General features: G+C 35.1%; 1 protein-coding gene across 1 annotated transcript in view; it reads left to right on the top strand.

Moving 5' to 3' along the window:
- ADAM10 (ADAM metallopeptidase domain 10) overlaps positions 1 to 20,101 on the top strand; it is a 137,239-nt gene that overhangs the window by 86,408 nt on the left and 30,730 nt on the right. Inside the window, exons 6-8 of the mRNA XM_059180626.1 lie at positions 5,938 to 6,087; positions 9,436 to 9,528; positions 12,149 to 12,332. Of these exons, the coding sequence (XP_059036609.1) occupies positions 5,938 to 6,087; positions 9,436 to 9,528; positions 12,149 to 12,332 (427 nt within the window). The remainder of the gene's footprint in view (positions 1 to 5,937; positions 6,088 to 9,435; positions 9,529 to 12,148; positions 12,333 to 20,101) is intronic.

The raw sequence follows: 20,101 nt of genomic DNA, 5'->3' as shown, positions 1-20,101 counted from the left end.
ATGTTTTTTGGTTAGGAAAGGAATACCAGATGGAAAGTTATATCTATGCAAAGAAGTGAAGAGTGCACAGGGAACATTCGCTAATAACAAAGATTGTGAAAAAAAAAATTTTTTTTTTTAAGATTTTATTTATCTATTTGACAGAGATTACAAGTAGGCAGAGAGGCAGGCAGAGAGAGAGAGGGCGAAGCAGGCTCTCCGCCAAGCAGAGGACCCGATGCAGGGCTTGATCCCAGGACCCTGGGATCATGACCTTAGCTGAAGGCAGAGGCTTTAACCCACTGAATCACCCAGGCACCCCAAGAATGTGAAGTTTTAAATGATCATATTAGAAAAGAAGAAATATATAGAAATCAGCCTTAGAAGCTTCCACCTTAAAAAGCTAGACCAGGAAGTACAAATTAACCTCTAAGTTATTAAATAGAAGGAATCAAGTAACAAGAGGGGTCTCAATATAAAAACCAGAGGAAATCAATATGATGAACTTCTAGCTAGTCTGATCAAGAAACAAAGAGAAAACAGAAATTAACAGTATCAGGAATGAAAGGGGATATTACTACACACATTAGTAGTTTAATTTTGAGCACATTGAGCCAATAAATTTAACAGCCAGTTTAATCGGCAAATTCCTTTACAGATAGAAATTTAAAAAAACAAGCAGAAATAGAATAGTAGGTGTATGTATGATGATATTAGATTGATACTTAATAATTTTCCATCAAGGAATGTTCAAGCCCAGATATCATTTCACCATAGAAGTCTAAGCATTTAAGAAAACAAACAAACAAACAAACAAACCAATCTTACACAAAGCCCTTAAGAAAATAAAGGAGAAAGGAAAACTTCTTAACACGTACTGTCAGAGCAGCATTATGCTGATAAGCACACCAGAAAAAGATCTTACAGGAAACTAAACTACAAGCCAATATACCTTATAAATATATATGCAAAATTTCTTTTTCTTTCCTTTTTTTAAAATTATTTGGTTATTTATTTGACAGAGAGATTATTTATTTATTTGACATCGGGCTCTCTGCTGGCCCAATGTGGGACTCGATCCCAGGACCCTGAGATCACGACCTGAGCCGAAGGCAGCGGCTCAACCCACTGAGCCACCCAGGCGCCCTGTTTTTTGTTTTTGTTTTTGTTTTTGTTTTTTAGATTATTTATTTATTTATTTGACAGAGAGAGAGAGAGAGAGAGAGAGAGAGAGATCACAAGCAGGCAGAGAGGCAGGCAAAGAGAGAGGAAGGGAAGCAGGCTCCCTGCCGAGCAGAGAGCCCGCTTTTTCTTTCTTTTTTTAAGATGTTATTTATCTATTTGACAGATAGAGATCACAAGTGGGCAGAGAGGCAAGCAGAGGGAGAGGGTGGGTAGTAGTTTCTCTGCTCAATCCCAGGACCCTGAGATCATGACCTGAGCTGAAGGCAGAGGCTTCACCCACTGAGCCACCCAGGTGCCCCATATGCAAAATTTCTTAAAATATTAACAAGTCAGACTCAATATATAAAAGATATAAAAGAAGGTAACACATTGTGGTCATAGCATAATCAGGCAAGAAAAAGAAATGAAAGGCATATAGATTGTAAAGGAAATAAACTGTGTTTGTTTGTAGGTGACATTGAGAGTATGCTTAGAAAATCCTAGTGAGTCTAGGAAAAGTTGTAAAATTAATAAGTAAATTTATCAAGAATTCAGGATAGGTACCGAGACCGTATGAAAAAAATCAGTTATATTTTATACACTATCAGTGAACATTTAGAAAATGAAGTTTTAGGGGTGCCTGGGTGTCTCAGTGGGTTAAAGCCTCTGCCTTTGGCTCAGGTCGTGATCCCAGAGTCCTGGGATTGAGTCCTTCGTTGGGCTCCCTGTTTGGCGGGGAGCCTGCTTCCTCCCCTGCCCCCTGCTCTCTCTGCCTGCTTGTGATCTCTGTCTGTCAAATAAATAAATAAAATCTTTAAAAAAGAAAAAGAAAAAAGAAAGTGAAATTTTTAAAAACCCTCTAAAAATTTCAAGAATATAAAATACTTAGAATAAATTTAATAAGATATGCACAAGACATATATGAAAGCTATAAAACATTCCAAGAAAAATTAAATGTCTAACTAAATGCAGAAATATGCTGTGTTTATTGTTTGGAAGATTCAATAGTCAGTTTTCCCTAAATTGTTCTGTAGAGTTAGTCAGTGCAACCCCTATCAAAAGCTCAGTGGGGATTTATCTAGTAATTGATAAACTGATTCTGATAGACTGAAATGTAAAGAACCTAGAATAGCCCAAGAATTATCAAAAAAGAACAAAGCTAGAGGATTTATACTGCCTGATTTTAAGGCATAATAGTCAAAATGGTGTCCTTTTGACCTAAGGATAGAGAGCCATAGGGTCAGTTGATTTTCACGAAAGTCCCAAGAAAGAACAGTCTGGCAGGTACTAGCATAATGAATTGGATATCCATATGGGAGAACAAACCTCAGCCTGTACACTATACATTATATAAAAATTAGGTGAAAATTTAAAAAAAAGTAGGTGAAAATAGATGAAAAATCTATATGGTTAAGGCTAAAACTTAAAACTTGTAGAAAAAAAGGAGAAATTTTTGTAACTTTGGCATAGGCAGCAGTTTTTTTAGGATACAAAAATACCCTACAAAATTTATCAGTTGGACTCTGTCAAAATTAAAATCTCAGAAGACACAGTTAAGAAAATGTAGAAAACCAGAGACTGTGCGAAAATGTCAACAGTACATCTGATAAAAGCCTTCTCTAAAATATACAAAGAACTATTTTAACTCACTTAAAAAAAATTCATGAGCTCCACTTAAAACATGGGCAAAGCATTTAAAAAGATATTAAAAAATATTTTAGGGTAGAGAAACACTTTGAATATGACATAAAATCTTTTGACTATAAAAATTTTGATATATTTCACTATATGAAAATTAAGAGTAAAAGACACCTTAAGCAAAGACAGTTATAAACTTTGAGGCAGTATTCACAATACATAAAATTAATAAGGAATTGTTTTCAAGAAATAGAGTATTCTTTTTCCTTTTTTTTTTTCTTTAAGATTTTATTTATTTGACACTGAGAGTGAGAGAATCACCTGGAGAATGAACACAAGTAGGGGAAGTGTGAAAGGGAGAAGCAGGCTTTCCACTGAGCAGGGAGCCAGATAATGGGGCTCAAACCCAGGAGCCTGAGATCATGACCTGGGCTGAAGGCAGACACTTAACCAACTGAGCCACACAGGCACCCTAAAATATAAATATTTGTGTGTGTTTCTATGTGTGTCTGCATTTGCATGTTTGTGTGTTTATTTGTTTGGAGGCATTGGAGAAAGAACAAGGCTGTGAAGAATTACAGGGCTGAATCTTAAAATATATGAAAATGCCTAGACAAGTGAGCATGGCCTTTGGGGCTATTTTTTCTCTAGGTATATCTTCTAGTTCCTGATAAGGTAGCTAAGAGACTGAGAGGCTGAGTAGAACTCTTGAAGCTAAGGATAAAAATAGTACTTATGGCTCTCTTAGGTTGGAATCTTGAAGGGCTACTCCGTGGGAGTAAGAGTGAGTCAAAACATGTCCTACCTCCTTCTATCACAGGGATTAAAATTCTACATCACAGCTGCTTAATCTCTAATTAGGGTAAGGTGATCCAGGATTACCAGTGTATCAGGCCTAATTATTGCCAGAAGAAAAAATAAATCTTGTCTTGAGAAAGATCATCACCTGAAGCCTAAAATTATATCTTTGGTTTTTCATGTACGTTGTCTGGCGCTCAGTTACAAATAGTAAGCATCTGAACAAACAAGACAACATGATGGAAGAACAAGAGAAGAAAACTATTGTATACCAAACAGCAGTGATACAAGAGTAAATGACACAGAGTATACATCCGCAGAGAGCTTGCATTCTAGCTGGGATGTCAAACATGTAAACAACCTAAAGTTTTCCAGATAATGAAATGATCGGACACATACATACTATAGTATGTTCAAGTACATAAAGATAGAATTTAAAATTACAGCAAAAAACTGGAAAGGAACAAAAGATCCTGATGAAAATTCTAGAATTGAAAAGTATAACAACAGATCGCTTCTCGGCCTTTTGGCTAAGATCAAGTGAAAAGTATAACAACAGAAATTAAGAATTTGATGGGTTTAGATCTGGATGGTGGATCATAAGAAAACAGAGTAAACTACTAAGAAAAGGGATAGAAAAATATAAAAAAGAGATAGATAAGGGATTCATTAAAAAGGTCTAGTATATGTATAATTGATATCTCAATTATATCAAGGAGGGAAAAACTAAGAGTGAAATAGGGACAGATATGGCAGAGGGTTTTCCAAAAATGACACTGCATATCAACAAATTCAGTAAGCTGTGTAATTAGACAAATACTTTCCAATGAAAGTAACACTAGCATATTATTAGAAAAGTATAAAAACGAAAAGATATGTACTCTTAAAAGCAACCAGTAATAAAAATCTGGTCACCTTCAAATAAGCAAGAGTTGAAATGACAGCTCATTTTTCATTGGAGACAGTTGGAAAACAGAAGATGGTGCAATGTGCTGGAACTGAGTACCTGCTGTCCTAGAATGCTGTACTCAGTGAAAATAAATAAAAGTAAAATGAAGGCAGTAAGTGAGAGAATAGGCAGACATGGAGTCATTAAGGTAGAAGGAAAGTATAAAATGTGAATGTAAATTTGGATTGTGGCTTAAAAAACCAATTTAATTTGAATCCTTCATTACTGTGTCATCAAAATTTACTTAAAATGGAGCTCTTAGATGTCAGCAAATGTTGAAGTGCTTGGGTTCAGTAGCAGTGCTAATTCTTTAAATAAATACAAACTGAGTATCTAGTGTTTGCCTGTCAAGTGTGTGTTAGGTGAAAGCAATATAGCAAGAAGCAAACACAGATATTTTTTGTTTCTGGAGCTTGTATTCTAGTGGTTGAAGTAATGATGGTGGGCTGGGGACCGAAATTAAATTTAATAAATTAAATTAAAACCAATGATGGTGGGCTGGGGACCAAAATTAACCAATCACCACACAGTAAACCAATCACATGTATATAAGGGACATGGGTACATGATTCTGTGACATGGTATGATGGATGAATTGACCTTTGCTAAGTCTGAAGGGAGAAGTTAGCTAGGTCAGGAGAGACAGCAGTAGTGTGTGCAGAAACTGTGTCAGGAGACATGATGCTGGAGGATTGGAAAGAAGGCCTGTGTAGCATAGAGAGCAAGAGTTGGTTTCTGTGGTAGATAGAATGAAAAGAAAGTGGGTAGGTAAGTAGAGACTGAGTGCTGATTTGGTGGCACATGTAAAGGATTTAGGGCTTTATCCTTAGAGCAGTAAGAAGCTACTGAAATCTGTTACACAGGTAGTTAATATTTGCAAATTTGCATTTTGATAAGATTGCAGTATGGCGAATAGAGTGAAGGCCAGTAATAGATATGGATAGATTACATTGCTATTATTGGAGTGTTTTAGGTAATAAGTGATGGTTGCTTGGGCTGATGGGTGGGTACCAGAGAAAATGGGCATATTCCCTAGGTATTAGGAGGTAAATTCGACAGGGCTGGGTAATAGATTGGGTATTAGAGGGAGATAGACGAAGATATCAAAGTATTACAAACAACTAGAAGACTTGCTTTATATTTAAATGATTACATATTGAAAGGTAGGTTTTGAAAATGTTTTAAAGTGAAAGAATTGCTTGAATAAATTAAAGATCATCTATACAGTGGAATATTATGAGGCTGAAAGTAAGATTTATGAAGAATTTTTAATGGTGTGGGGGAGTACCTATGGTGTTCCATAATAAAGCAAATATGAAATTCTACCTAATATGTGTTCTTAGCTATATAAATTTATAATAATAGTGAAACATACTAATGATCAGAAATGACTCTTTTTTGACTTATAGACACCTCAAGAAGAACATGCTGTTAATAGTCCAGAACACCTGAGGAAAAAACGTACAACTTCAGCTGAAAGAAATACTTGTCAGCTTTATATTCAGACTGATCATCTGTTCTTTAAATATTACGGAACACGAGAAGCTGTGATTGCCCAGGTATTTGTAATTTTGCTACTATTTTAGGAGTTCTCATACTGTTTCATTACACCTATATTTTCCTCTAAGAATTAAAGTTATGGCATATCCCTTTTTTGAAAAAAACAAACAAACATATTTTTAGTAATTATAAAATACGTGGGATAAGTGCATGGATGACTGAAAGAGTTAGGATATTTTAGAATCCTCCAAAACAGGTGTAAGACAGTGATTTCATGAAGATGATGACACTGGCGATTAGCTTTGAAAAGAAGGTGAAATTTTCAGTTGTGGTCCTATAAGGAGGGAAGAATAGAGGAAGTCTTCCAATGAGAAGTATTTAATTTCTGTTTTGTGTTCCCATTGTACTTAGTACTTGTTTTTTTGTTTTGTTTTGTTTTTGTACTCAGCACTTTCAGAGTTGTGTTCTTGCATTTTTATCTTCTCAACCCTTATTAAAGTAAAAAGTTTCTGAAGATACTCTTCAAAATGTCCTTCTTGTTGAAGATGCCCAGTGAAAGTTTGATAATCCATTTTTGACTCTAAATTGATTTGAGACTAAGAGGATGTAGGTGCCATTAGTATAAATGATGAATTCATTTTGATGGTGGTGATGAGCTTAATTTTAGATGTGTTTAAGAGCCAAGTAGTCGGGGTGTCTGGGTGGCTCAGTGGGTTAAAGCCTCTCCCTTCAGCTCAGGTCATGATCCCAGGGTCCTGGGATCAAGCCCCATATTGGGCTCTCTGCTTAGCAAGGAGTCCCCTTCCCCCTCTCTCTGCCTGCCTCTCTGCCTACTTGTGATCTCTGTCTGTCAAATGAATAAATTAAAAAAAAAAAAAAAAGAGCCAAGTGGTCATTCCTTAGCATATTGAAAATGTAGAGCTTGGGAGTATTTAGCCCTAACCTTAAACTTTCTTCTTTGAATTTAAAGATACAGAAGACAGAGTTGAAGTAAGGGGAGAAAATGAAATTAAAAGGAAAGAAACTGGGGGATGTCTGTATATAGTGAATAGGATGAGGAAGAGAAGCAATGGGATAAACATAATAGTTAAACGGGTAGGAGATTAAATGGAATTAACCAAGGCAGAAACAGTTTCAAAACCAAATGCATGGCTAACAGTGTTATATTACAGAGATATCAAAGAGAATGATTACAGTGTGTTAATTTACTAGATGGGGTGGGTGAGTCCTTTCACAATATATACATATATCAAATCATCAAGAGGTACACTTTAAACATCTTAGAGTTTCATTTATCAATTATACCTCAATACTGGGAAAAAAAAACTACAAAAGGAGGCTGGTTTTTAGTTATTAGAGGATTATTGATGAGCTTTAAGCTGATAGAGTTGTTAGGGTAAAAGCATTACAAACAGTGATCAGTATGTTGGTCAAAGCAGTGAGGGTTTTAAGAAATGTGAAAAATAGAAACAAATATGGCGACTTAGAAACAATATGGAATATTTGGGGGTGAAAGGAGGACATAGAATTAATGAGCAAGTTGGTAGGAAGAGGAAGATGATGATCCACTAGAAAAGCAATGTGGTATATAAGAGAAAGAAAAATTGGGGCGCCTGGGTGGCTCAGTGGGTTGAAGCCTCTGCCTTCAGCTCAGGTCATGATCCCAGAGTCCTGGGATCGAGCCCCGCATCGGACTCTCTGCTCCGCGGAAAGCCTGTTTCCTCCTCTCTCTCTGTCTGCCTCCCTGCATACTTGTGATCTCTGTCTGTCAAATATATACATAAAAATTTAAAAAAAAAAAAAGAGAGAGAAAGAAAAATTGATAGGAAAGTGTTCTTAAAGGTCCAGTAAGAATTGGGGTGAGAATAAAGAAAAGTTTCCCTTTGGGAAAGAACTACCCTTTGAGAAAAATAGAAATAGATGAAGTTAGAAAAATTTGAAGGTAAAGAGGAAGAGAAATAAAAATGAAGTCTCAGTAAAGTATGAAGTATATTCATTTGTGGAGGGATGTTTGAATTACCACTATTGGGAATGAAGTAGGAACAGAAGGAATTGGATAAGGGATTACCAAGCCAAGTTGAGGTTCAGTAGCATTTATAATGGACCCTGTCAGCACTGGTAGAGCTTTCTTTATCAGTTTGGCAGCCTGGGCTACTTTTTTTTTTTTTTAAAGATTTTATTTATGTATTTGACAGAGATCACAAGTAGGCAGAGAGGCAGGCAGAGAGAGAGACAGGAGGAAGCAGTCTCCCCGCCAAGCAGAGAGCCTGATGTGGGGCTCGATCCCAAGACCCTGACACCATGATCTGAGTCGAAGATAGAGGCTTTAACTCACTGAGCCACCCAAGCCTGAGCTACTTTTGAAATTATAGTTAATGCTTCTACTTAACTATCTTAAGTTTATATAATTTCTTTGAAAATAATTTTAAGAGAACATATACATGTTTTTACATAAACTGTAGCAAGATTGCTTTTTATAAATGAAAGATGGGAAAGTGGTTTTAGAAGCTGAAGTGTTTAGTTGGGAGTCAGCTAGGTAAATAGAGAATCCCTTTATGTTTTATCACCGTGTTTAATTTCCTCCTAGAATTTAGGAGCTCTTAATGTATCTTACTTATATCTACATTACTTTCTTTCTACCATCACCCTCTAGAATAAATCTGTAAATTTATTTTACAGATTTTCTGTTTTTCACTATTGTATCCCCAGCACCTTAAACAGTGCTTAGTATAGTATATAGTAGTAGTCAACAAAACTTAAAGATAATGTGGACTAGTGCAGCGATAGAAAGACTAAAGTCAGAGAATGACTGAGTATCCTGATGTTATCAGGGAATGTTTTCTTTGGGGTTAGGGGAGGGTGAGAGTTGGGCATGGGAGTGGGCAGAAGGAGAGAGAGAATTCTAAATAGGCTCCATGCCCAGTGCAGAGCCTGATGTGCAGGGCCAGTCCCACAACTCCCAAGATCATGACCCAGGCCAGAATCAAGAGTCAGACACTTAACCCACTGAGCCACCCAGGTTCCCCTATCAGGATAATTCTTTAGAAGATGTTTGAACCGAGTCTGACAGATAAAAATATTCTAGGCATAAGGAAATAGCACATGAAAAGACATGGAGGTCTGACATTGCGGGATTGATTGAAGAAACAAAGTTTTATATGATTGAAGCGAGAGTGATTGTTTCTTGCTGGAGAAGAGTCTGGAAAAGGCACAGAATCTCCCCTCTTAGCCCCAGCTCACTAATCTGTTTCATCTTTTCATCCAGTATGTGATGTGGACATTTTAAAATTTGAGTGTGGTGGAACACGAGTAATTCTTGATTTGGGAAAATGGAAATTCACAGCCTTATTCACATTTTAATATCGCCTCTAAAATGTTCTTTTTTTTTTTTTTTTTTAAATCTGTAGATATCCAGTCATGTTAAAGCAATTGATACAATTTACCAGACTACAGACTTCTCCGGAATCCGTAACATCAGTTTCATGGTGAAACGAATAAGGGTAAGAAATTTCGATGGTTCAGAACAATAAGAAAGAGAAACAATAAGGACAGTGTTTATTATAAGAAAAGTGCTTGCTTTTACTTCATCTTTATGCATTAATAATTAAATTGTATTACTCATCCAATTTATCTTTATTCTTGGCTTTTACACACACATGTGCAAATACACACACACAGGAATACCTCAGTTTATGATATAAAAAGGAAATCTATAGGGCTTTAATCTGGACTGCAAGAGAAGTATTGTCATACTATATTCTGTCTGATTAACATGCCAGTTAGAAAGCCCTAGCCTCTCAAGAACTACAGATACAATACTTGACATTCTGCCCCACCCCACCTTATCATTTCTCAGTGTCTGAAGATTTGCCCTGTGCATTACTTTTCAGAGTGTATCCCTTTTGGTGCTCTAGGGGAGAGAGAAGGATAGATAGAGTGGCTAAATAAAATTAGAAGTTGTATACTTAGTACTGTGCTCTCTTCTTATGAATTCTTAGTACAGAATTCTCAAATTTGGGAAGTCCTTCAGGAGAGGAACTCATAATTTTCAAAACTAATTTGACTATGGAACCTTTTCTGTATTAAAGTCAACTGAGGGTCCAGAGAACTGTAGAACACATTGTGAGAAATGCTTACCTAGATCCACAGGGTCACTGATGATTAATTTTAATGTTATAAATTCAAATAAGTAGATACTAAATTACTAACGAAATTGGGTTGTTTCAAAAATTTTTCAAGTGTGAATTCTATCTATGTGTATAGCTTTGGAATCTGAATTCGTAAACTAGATAAATGGCTTGAGTTAAAAAAATCATTTTATGTAAGTATTTGCCATAGGGTTTCTTTATATTTGTGCTTCTAATTTTCTTAAAATATGATTGACTAAATTATAATTTTTGTTTATGCATGTAATACATTTAATAGCTTAGCTAAAGGTGGTCCATAGTAGTGTGATGAAATGTTAAATGGGAGTTCAGGATGAAATGTGGTTTGCAGATAAGCATAAGAATTGTTTATAATCAGTAGCTTTCATGTATTTTGAGAGTAATTTAAGCCTTTAAATGAGCAAGTTAAAGTGATAATAATTATTATTTAGTAGGCAAAGCAATAAAATGCAAACTAGTGGGAAGTAAAGAATATTAGAACAAATTGTAGTGAAACACATTTTTTTTTTTTTAGTATAATGATCTGCATTATGAAGAAATGCAAGTATATGAATGGATAGTATGGCACTTGGTTGTTTTAAAGCTTTTAACCAAGACTAAAATTTTAGTTTAAATCTTACCTGAAGATTCCTTATGACCCATTAATTTGAAATTTGTATCAATAAACATTTAAATATTATCTCATTTGTAATATAGGTAACTACAATTTGGGTGCAATTTTTATTTGTAGCTAATATTTCAGAAATATCAAGAAATTTCATTTCACTGTTTAGTGGGAAAATGCCATCTATAGCCTGTCTCTAAGCATGTGCTTTTTATAATATGTAGTGTGATTGCTTTTGGATATTTTTGTGTTAGATGACCATTACTGATTGTTTTTAGTTGTTAGTAGATAAACTGGAAATCTGTCCTCAGGCAGTTTCCCACAGTAGTATTTTTGCAGTCCTGCTTCTGAGTCTCTTGGTTTTACTGAAAGGTATGGAATCTAAAAAGTCCTGTAGTTCTTATTTTATCAACTGTTCTACCCTCCCTTTACTACTGACATCTTCAATAGACTGAGGACTGCCTTCTAAAAAATGTCTCCTTTCATACATAACACTTTTTATTCTGTTTCCACAGTTTTATATGTAATTTTCTAACTTGAGGAAAGGCAAATTGTTCTAGGACTTCAGAGGATAGGCAAGTATCTCTGAAAGGAGACAGGGGCTTATAAATGAAAGCTTTTGTTTGGTAGAAGTTTATTATCAGAACTGATTATTCTTCAGATTTTGTCAGGGAGGAACCTGTACTAGGAGTACAGTAGCTAAGTATCAAAAGAGACTTTCTGGAGGAACTCAGCTTGATATAGTAAGAGAAGAGAATGGGGAGTAAAAAGAAAATTCGTGCCTACATTCAGGGAAAAAAATTGAACTTGCAGTTTGTTGGGCTTGACTCCTATGGTTTTAGGCAAGGAGAACAAGGAAATGATTTGGCTGTTGAGTTGAGGGTCTTGGGTTTGAGATCTATTTCATGTTCTAGTAATTAGCTAAAATTTAGGGGTTTATATCCTTTTGCATTCATTTAGTACTAAAAGAGACTTGCTCACATGATTAAATTTGAGAAACTCTACTTCTTTATTAGAAGTTTTGAAAGCAGAACCTGCTTTTCCATCCCAAGTGTTCAGTATTTAGAAATTTGGTCAATACTTACCTAGAAATTTAGTGTACCCAGTTTTAATTCTCCTACTCACTCAGCCTTTCTTTTTTCCTTTTCTTCTTTTTTTTCTTTTTGACTTCTATGATCAGCTTAGGGATAGGGGCAGTGGGAATAATTGTAGAAGCCTTAATCCAGGCCTTATTTTCCTTGGATTCCAAGCATATTGTCCAGGCGGGTTCAGAAGAAGGTGATCACTGACTTTACACATAGACTCTGCTAACGTTAATTGCCTATTTAAATAGTTGTCCTTGGATTTTAGATCAACACAACTGCTGATGAAAAGGACCCTACAAATCCCTTCCGTTTCCCAAATATTGGCGTGGAGAAGTTTCTGGAATTGAATTCTGAGCAGAATCATGATGACTACTGTTTGGCCTATGTCTTCACAGACCGAGATTTTGATGATGGTGTTCTTGGTCTGGCTTGGGTTGGAGCACCTTCAGGTAATTTATCTAACTTTATCTTGGCTTAATAATTAAAAAAAGCAATTTTCAGGGCTAATTGAATTTTACAAAAGTATAGTAGAAACTGATGGCTGTACAGTATCTTAATTTAAAGAGCTTGAGTTAGGCAAGAGTTAGAAGTGTAATGTAAGTAGGAAAATATATGAAATAGCTTTTTGTTTTGAAATGAGTACAAATGGGGAGATAGCCTGACATTTGGTAACTTCAGTGGCTGAAATAATTTTATGAGGAAGAAGTGGTACTTATTACTAATTTTTTCATGAAAGTTAATGTTATTAATTTTTTTTTTTTCCCTGGGAAAGAGGTCCTTAGAATTAAAAGGGAAAAACGATATTCTTGCTTCTGTTCTACAATGAGAGAGCAGAGAAACCACAGTCAGAAGCTGTAGGTAGAAAGAAAAGAAAGACTGTCCTTATTATTATTTTATTTACAGCCTTTATTTTAACAAAAGGTAAGTGTTGCCTGAAAAGTGTTATAAGCAGAAGGCCCCAGTACCCAAGCCTCCACTAACCTTAACACCTGGGCCCGGACTCTGCTTGGGTCTCTGCTTTAGCGATGGAAACTGCTGTCATTAAGAAAGCTGGCATAGGATAATGCCTTTCCCATTACAGTGGGGATAGGGAGTCTGTAATTTATAGTCTAATAAGTTCAGGAGACTAATTTAGAGAAATACAAATTTATTAATTGAAAGATTGAGTAGAAACAATCCCAGACTCTTTGAATATAACTTTGGCCATACAGAGTTTGATCAGTAGCCTTTCATCTTGGCAATACCTCTTCTGATGTATCATTTCTAATTTTTTTAAAACATAGAATGCTTTATGCCCAGTAAGGGAAGCTTTTCTTTTCCTGTGCTTTAATTAGTAATTGTTTGATTTATAATGTATATTTTAACATTTTAAGTAGTACTGTATTTTAGTTTTTATATTTCTTGCTTTATTTTTAAAGCCAGCAATGAATAATACTTTTGCAATTTTCAAAGCTTCTTTTGTTTTTCTTCCATATTTTCATGATGTCATTAAGGTGCAAATTTATGTCATGAATTATATATCATAGTACAGTATTTTTGGAAATTTATATTTGTCTCTTATGTTGATCTGTCCTGGTATTGTGTTACTTGCATTGTCAGCAGATTGTATAATCTCACTTTTTCCTATGATAATTTCACATGTTTTATAACTTTTATATTCTGATATTTCTTTTCCCCTTCTTGAGTAAGTTGGATGATTTATTACAAAGTTCATGATTTCTTCTACTTACTCATTAGTAAGTACTGTGAACATTCAAGGATTCATTTGATTTTTTACTGTAAACTACCATTAGTATATTCTCAAAGTGTACACCTTAGACTAACAGCATCAACATCACTTGGGAACTTAGCAGAAATGCAAATTCATGGATGCTACTCAGGTCTACTGAATCAGAATCTAGGTGTAGAGCCCAACAATCTGTTTGAACAGGCCTTCCAGGTGATTCTGATTCACATTCAAGTTTGAGAACTACCATGTTCATATTTTTGTCTCTAAGGAAACTTACTCACAGAATGGCTTTTGGATAGGGGATTGGATGATTTCAAACCAGAAACTGTTTTACATTTTCAGCTTCAAACTTTTGTTCATTAGGAATGTAATACTCCTGAAGGAGCTTGATCAGTTTTTTAAAAGCTTCAGATAGCCTCATGTCTGTAGATGCAAAAATAAACTGTATTTTTAGGATAGTTTTAGGTTCACAGAAGAATTGAGCATATAGTATAGAGAATTCCTGTATACGCCCCCCCCATACAAATTTTTAACAGCTTACATTAGATGGTACATTTGTTACAATTAACAAAATTATTTTTTTTTTTTTTTTTTTTTTTTTTAAAGATTTTATTTATTTACTTGTCAGAGATAGAGGGAGAGAGAGCGAGTGAGCACAGGCAGACAGAGAGGCAGGCAGAGGCAGAGGGAGAAGCAGGCTCCCTGCTGAGCAAGGAGCCCGATGTGGGACTCGATCCCAGGGTGCTGGGATCATGACCTGAGCCGAAAGCAGCTGCCCAACCAACTGAGCCACCCAGGCGTCCCACAATTAACAAAATTATTAACTGAAGTCCGTAGTTGATTCAGTTTTTTAAGTTTTGACCTAAGGTCCCTTTTTGTTCTAGGATCTCATCCAAGACACCACATTACATTTAGTTATCTTGTCTATTTAGTCTTTTCTTAACTATTATTGTTTCTTGGACTTTGTTTTTGATGACCTTGACAATTATGAGGAGTACTGGTTAAGTATCTTGTGGGATGCCCCTCTATTACAGTCTTTTTGATGTTTTTCTCGTGATTAAACTAGGGTAATGGGTTTGGACATTTAGTCTTTTTAATGGACAATTAGTCTTTTTATCTAGTTATTTTGATATTTGAACCACCATTTGTGATGCTACTCATTGTTCTGAACAGCAGTGGGCAAAGTTCTTGATTGTAAATGGGACATATAACTTGTATTTTTGTCGCAAGTTCTTCTTCTGATACCTCTTTCTTTACTCTGTGTTAAACCCTCAACTCCAGTTCTTAGAAATCTTTCTCTAAGAGCTACTGGGAGGGACAGAAGGATGGAGTCCAGAGTGGGAAAGAGAAGGGATCTTTGTTCTTTTTTCTTTTTTTCTCTTCTTTTTTCTGAATATTTTATTAGAGAGAGAGCCCAAGAGAGCACAAGCAGGGAGGTGGGGAGAGGGGTGGAGGAAGGGGCAGAAGCAGACTCCCCATTGAGCAGGGAGCCCGGTGTTGGGCTCCATCCCAGGACCCTGGGATCATGACCTGAGCCGAAGGTAGGTGCTTAACCGAATGAGCCACCCAGACACCCTGATCTTTGTTCTTTTGATCTGGCTTTTTCTAGTATAGGGTACCAGCCTTAACATAACATTAACAGTTTTCTTCTTTTACCTTTGCCCTTGGACTTCCTGAACTGGGTTTTATATTTGACCCACATTGTATTTTTTAAAAAGATTTTTATTTATTTGAGAGAGAGAACACACACACAAGTTGGGGGAAGGTAAGAGAGGGGGGCACTCGAGCTGGAGCTGAGCACAGGACTCTATCCCAGGACCCTGAGATCATGACCTTGAGCCTAAGGCAAACCACTTAACCAACTGAGCCACCCAGGTACCCTACGTTGTAATTTTTTATAAGGAAAAATATATATTTGGTTTTATTATTTTAGTACCCTTCTGAGGTGTAGGTTTTACTACCTCCATTCTGCAGATGAGAAAACTTGGATTTAGAGATTTTTGTGACCGATCCAGGATCACACAGAACCCAGAGTCTAGACCTTTTGACTCCAGGTTCAGTGCATTTGGTAGTTATTCTGCTGAGTTTTATATACTACAGGATCGTAGCTTACTCCAAGATGTTTCTGATAAGAAGTTGAAATGTTTCCAGCATCTTGGAAGAGGTTTTGTATTGTTGGAATCCATTTTTTTTGAAAGAGGAGTTATAAGGGTTCTACTCTTTAATATTTAGACATCATTTTGGGAAGAGCACTGGTTTGGGAGCTAAGAGACTGGGTTCTTGTCTGTTCTGTATTTATAAATTTATCTTAGAAATTTAGGTACATCATTTTGCTTCAGTGTGTATTTTTCATTGTAATTTCTTCTCTCTTTGTCCTTTTATAGACTGCATGTTTCTGCCTAAAGATCTTAGTAATTTTTGTGGTTAATCCGTTTGTTAAAAAGTACCATTTCGTAGCTAATCTGTTCAGTTTGTGATCTGTTACTGTCTCAATCTTTCATTTTTATTTGGCCTAATTAATTTTGATTTTGTTGTATTATTTAACTTAGTTTCATTTAATTCTGCAGATATTTTACTATAAATAGATGGTGGTGTGGAGGGTTTTGTTGTGATGTTAATTTTCACAGTATTACTCAAATTATTAGCTGAGGTCTTCACTGACTCAAGCTGGGAAAAACGGTGAAGGTTGAAACATTTGAATAGTAGGTTTTTTGTCTTTAAATCTTCTTACACTACTTTTTATTCTCACTTAATATCATTCTGTAGTTGGGTATGGCCTTGGTTTTCTTTAATTAGGAAAACAGAACCTCCTGCCCAACTCCATAATAAGTGGAAACAGCTGTGAACTGGGCTTGCTTAGAGGCTACCATTTAAATTATACAGTGATTAGAAGGGAGTCCGAAAAAGGGAATCTGGTTTTCTAAACAAAGTTAATGTTGATTATGGAACTGGGAATATTTCTTCAAGCTTTTCTTTGTATGAATACAGTTCTGTGTTTAGCAGGTAGCCTCCTACTTAATTTAGAGACTGCAGTGTTGAATCCTTAACTAAGTAAATTCCTTGTATTAGATAATCTTTTGCATTTTATTTGGGGCACCCTTCCAACATGCCTTTTGAGAGGGGCCATTTTCTTTTTAAAAATATATTAAGGTACGTTCTTCATGTATTATCCTTCTTAATGTTATCCTCATGAACATAGTCTCAATTTGGGCAGGCCACTGAGTAAGGCTGTCTCTGGAATTCATCTCTATAGTTAATCCTGAACCATTTGGTATTCCTCTGACCATTTGTGAAGAACATTTTTTGAGACATTTCAATTGTTAGCAGTAGTTTCTTAAGTTTAGAAATTTTAGTTTGATTTTACGTATTAGGACTTAAGGACATACAGAGCTCAACTCCATGTTCTCAAGATAACCCATAGCCTATTAAATTCTTAACATGTTGTTTAAAAGTCTAGTTATAAGGCTGGGAGAATTATATAATTAGAATTTTACAAGAGGACAGTTAATATTGGCATTTTTGTGTGGTCTGGATTGGTCCAAGCAGGACGTTTAACTTCTCTGGTCCCTCATTATTACTTGTGAATACTGCTTTCCAGACACGAAAGACAAAGAAATGCCCTTAGGATATTTCCTAACAACCTGTCAGGAAGTGAGACTGTTGTCTGGTTCAAAATTACTGCTCAGATTAACACTGCATGGTCAGTATGTTAAGTTTTAAGTGTTTAGGCTTGCTCACATCAAAACTGTGCTTGTGGACTCTGACAGGGTATTATATATATTATTATCCTATAGTTTTTCTAATTTGGGGGCTGGGGTGAAGGTCTGTTTTAAAATTTAGGAGTGATATTCTGTGACTTTAGCCCTCAGATTGTATAGTAGATTTTAAAAAAATGTCATTGTACTTCTTTGTTGGTTATTGAGCCATCTATCCATCCAGCTTTTAACTCAAAAAAATGTTTACCTTTCTCATTAGTATTCATTCACAATTTGTGTTTTGCAACGATGACTACCTGTATTAGAATTTTTACAATAAAGCAGTTATTGAACTTGAGCCGTGGTTTAGCTGTAGGTGTATATGATATCACTGATTGAGTTTCTGGCACATCAGAACTAGTTGCATTATTTTGTAAAAAATTAAACCATAACTTAGCACTGGGTAATGTATGGAATTGTTGAACCACTATATTGTATACCTGAAATTAACATACTACTCTATATTAACTGTATTGGAATTAAAATAAAAAAAATCAGTGTACTACTGCCAAAAAAATATTAAGCCATAACTTACAAAATTAAGTATAGTCTTTTGTTTTTTCCATATGATTGAGTTATTTTAACATATGTTATTAGTTTGTAACAAATATTGAACTTTTCTCTAAGAGATACACATTAAAACCAAAAATATTTACTGGGACGTTAAACAGGATGTGAAATTTCAAAGACTGTATTTTAGAAGAGAGCATTCAGATTTATGTCTGATCTTCCCTTAAACTATATAAGCCTTAAAAATACAGAAAAAATATATTATCAGATTTTTAATACATGCTATTTTTTTTTCTTTTTTAACTGTTAAAGATTTACGGAAGTCTTCTATGCTTAATTCAAGTTTGACAGTACTGCATTGGACCAATTTGCGTATGACATATCTTCACTAAGGCAGGACATTAATTTACTATTTGTTTAAAACTATAATTATTACATACAGAGTGCTTATTCATATCTTTTCTAATTTCTGGAAATAGTGATACAGTCCTTAGGATTCATCTCCAAAAGCAGAAGTAGCATGAAAAATATATATTAAATATTCATAAATCATTTGCTGTGTTTTCATTCTGTTCAGTTTTCTTTGTAGAAAAGGTAGTAAGTTCTGAATATCATAAAAGTTCTCCATCTTGTGCTAGTTAAAATCTGCATATGGCTTAGTCTTTCAGTTTACTTATCTGTGGAGCTTGTTACTTTCACTTCCTAAATCATGATGGTAATTCAAATTCATGTTAATTTTGTGTTAAATTTGTTTTAAAATATTTATTTATTTGTTTGTTTGTTTATTGGGGGGAGTGAGAAAGAGAGAGAGAGCACAAGATGGGGGGAGGGTCAGAGGGAGAAGCAGACTGCCTGCTGAGTGGGTAGCCTGATATGGAGCTAGATCCTGGGATCCCTGGATCATGACCTGAGCCAAAGGCAGATGCTCAACCAGCTGAGCCACCCAGGAGCCCCTTGTTAAATTTTCTTTCTAATATTAAAATGAACAGGGCAGCAGTTGTAGTGTTATGCCATTTTAGCAAATCTGTTTTTAATTGCCTTCTATTATATGCTTTATCAGAACTTTAAACATAAGGTTTTTTAATGGTTTAATAACTTGATTGTAACTTTGCATATAGAAAGCTTAATTTGAAATAATTTATCAGAATATCCTAACATTTGATTGTATTTTTAATAAAAACATCAAAGAGAGAAAACCTTTTCATGTGAATGTAAACAAAAGAGTTCTCACTAAGAGTCTTTAACAGAGTTATTAAAAGAACTATATTCTTCTCAGTACTGTGTGCATACAGACATGGGTTGGCCAGCCAGTTTTGGATTTTCCCATTGTTCTTTTTCTAATTTCTTATTATTAACTGGCTTTAGATGTACAAGTACTTATCATTTTGCTGTTAGGCTATTTTGGCAAGTTACTATTATGCAACAGGTGAACTACAAAGTTATTTAATATATATAATAGAAGTAGTGTTATAGGTTTTCTTTTAAAATTTGAAAGCATTCTCAAGATACATTGGAAAGTCATAATTCAATTTTTTGAACTTATTTTGAAAAAAATTTCAAACTTGCTGAAAAGTTGTAGGAATAGTATAGTGAACTCATGATAGGTTAATCAATCAACATTTTTCCACATTTTGCTTTCTTCCCCTTCTGTCCATCTTCTATCCTTCCTTCCCTCTCAATCCCCTTTTTTTGCCTCCTGGGCATACTTCTTTTCTTTTGCCCCACAGCTTTATTGAGGTATAACTGACAAAATTGTAAGATGCTTCAAGTATACAACATAATGATTTGATATTCATGTACATTGTGAAAGGATTCCCCCCTATAAATGCGGTGACATCTATCACTGCATATAGTATTTATTTTTGGTGAGAGTGTTCCAGTTTTACTCTCTTTGCAAATTCCTTTATACAATACAGTGTTACCAACTATAGTCATCACGTTATACATTAGATACATAGACCTTACTCATTTTATAAGTGGAAATTCTACCCTTTTACAAATCTCTCTCTATCCCCCTATTTCTTTGCCAGCCCCTGGCAACCACTAATTATTTTCTTTTTTAAAAAATATGTTGTATATTGCCTCTAAAGATAATGAATCATGTACTCCTATGCATCACTACTGTTACTTGTAGATGTGACTTTCTCAGAATCTACTTGAGAATATTTTGTTCAACTTCATTTAAATTAAATGTTTGTTTCTTTTTTTTTTTTTAACAAGAATA

The sequence above is a fragment of the Mustela lutreola genome, chromosome 7, assembly GCF_030435805.1.
Source record: "Mustela lutreola isolate mMusLut2 chromosome 7, mMusLut2.pri, whole genome shotgun sequence".
Taxonomy (NCBI): domain Eukaryota; kingdom Metazoa; phylum Chordata; class Mammalia; order Carnivora; family Mustelidae; genus Mustela; species Mustela lutreola.
This window is presented reverse-complemented; position numbering and strand designations above follow the sequence as displayed.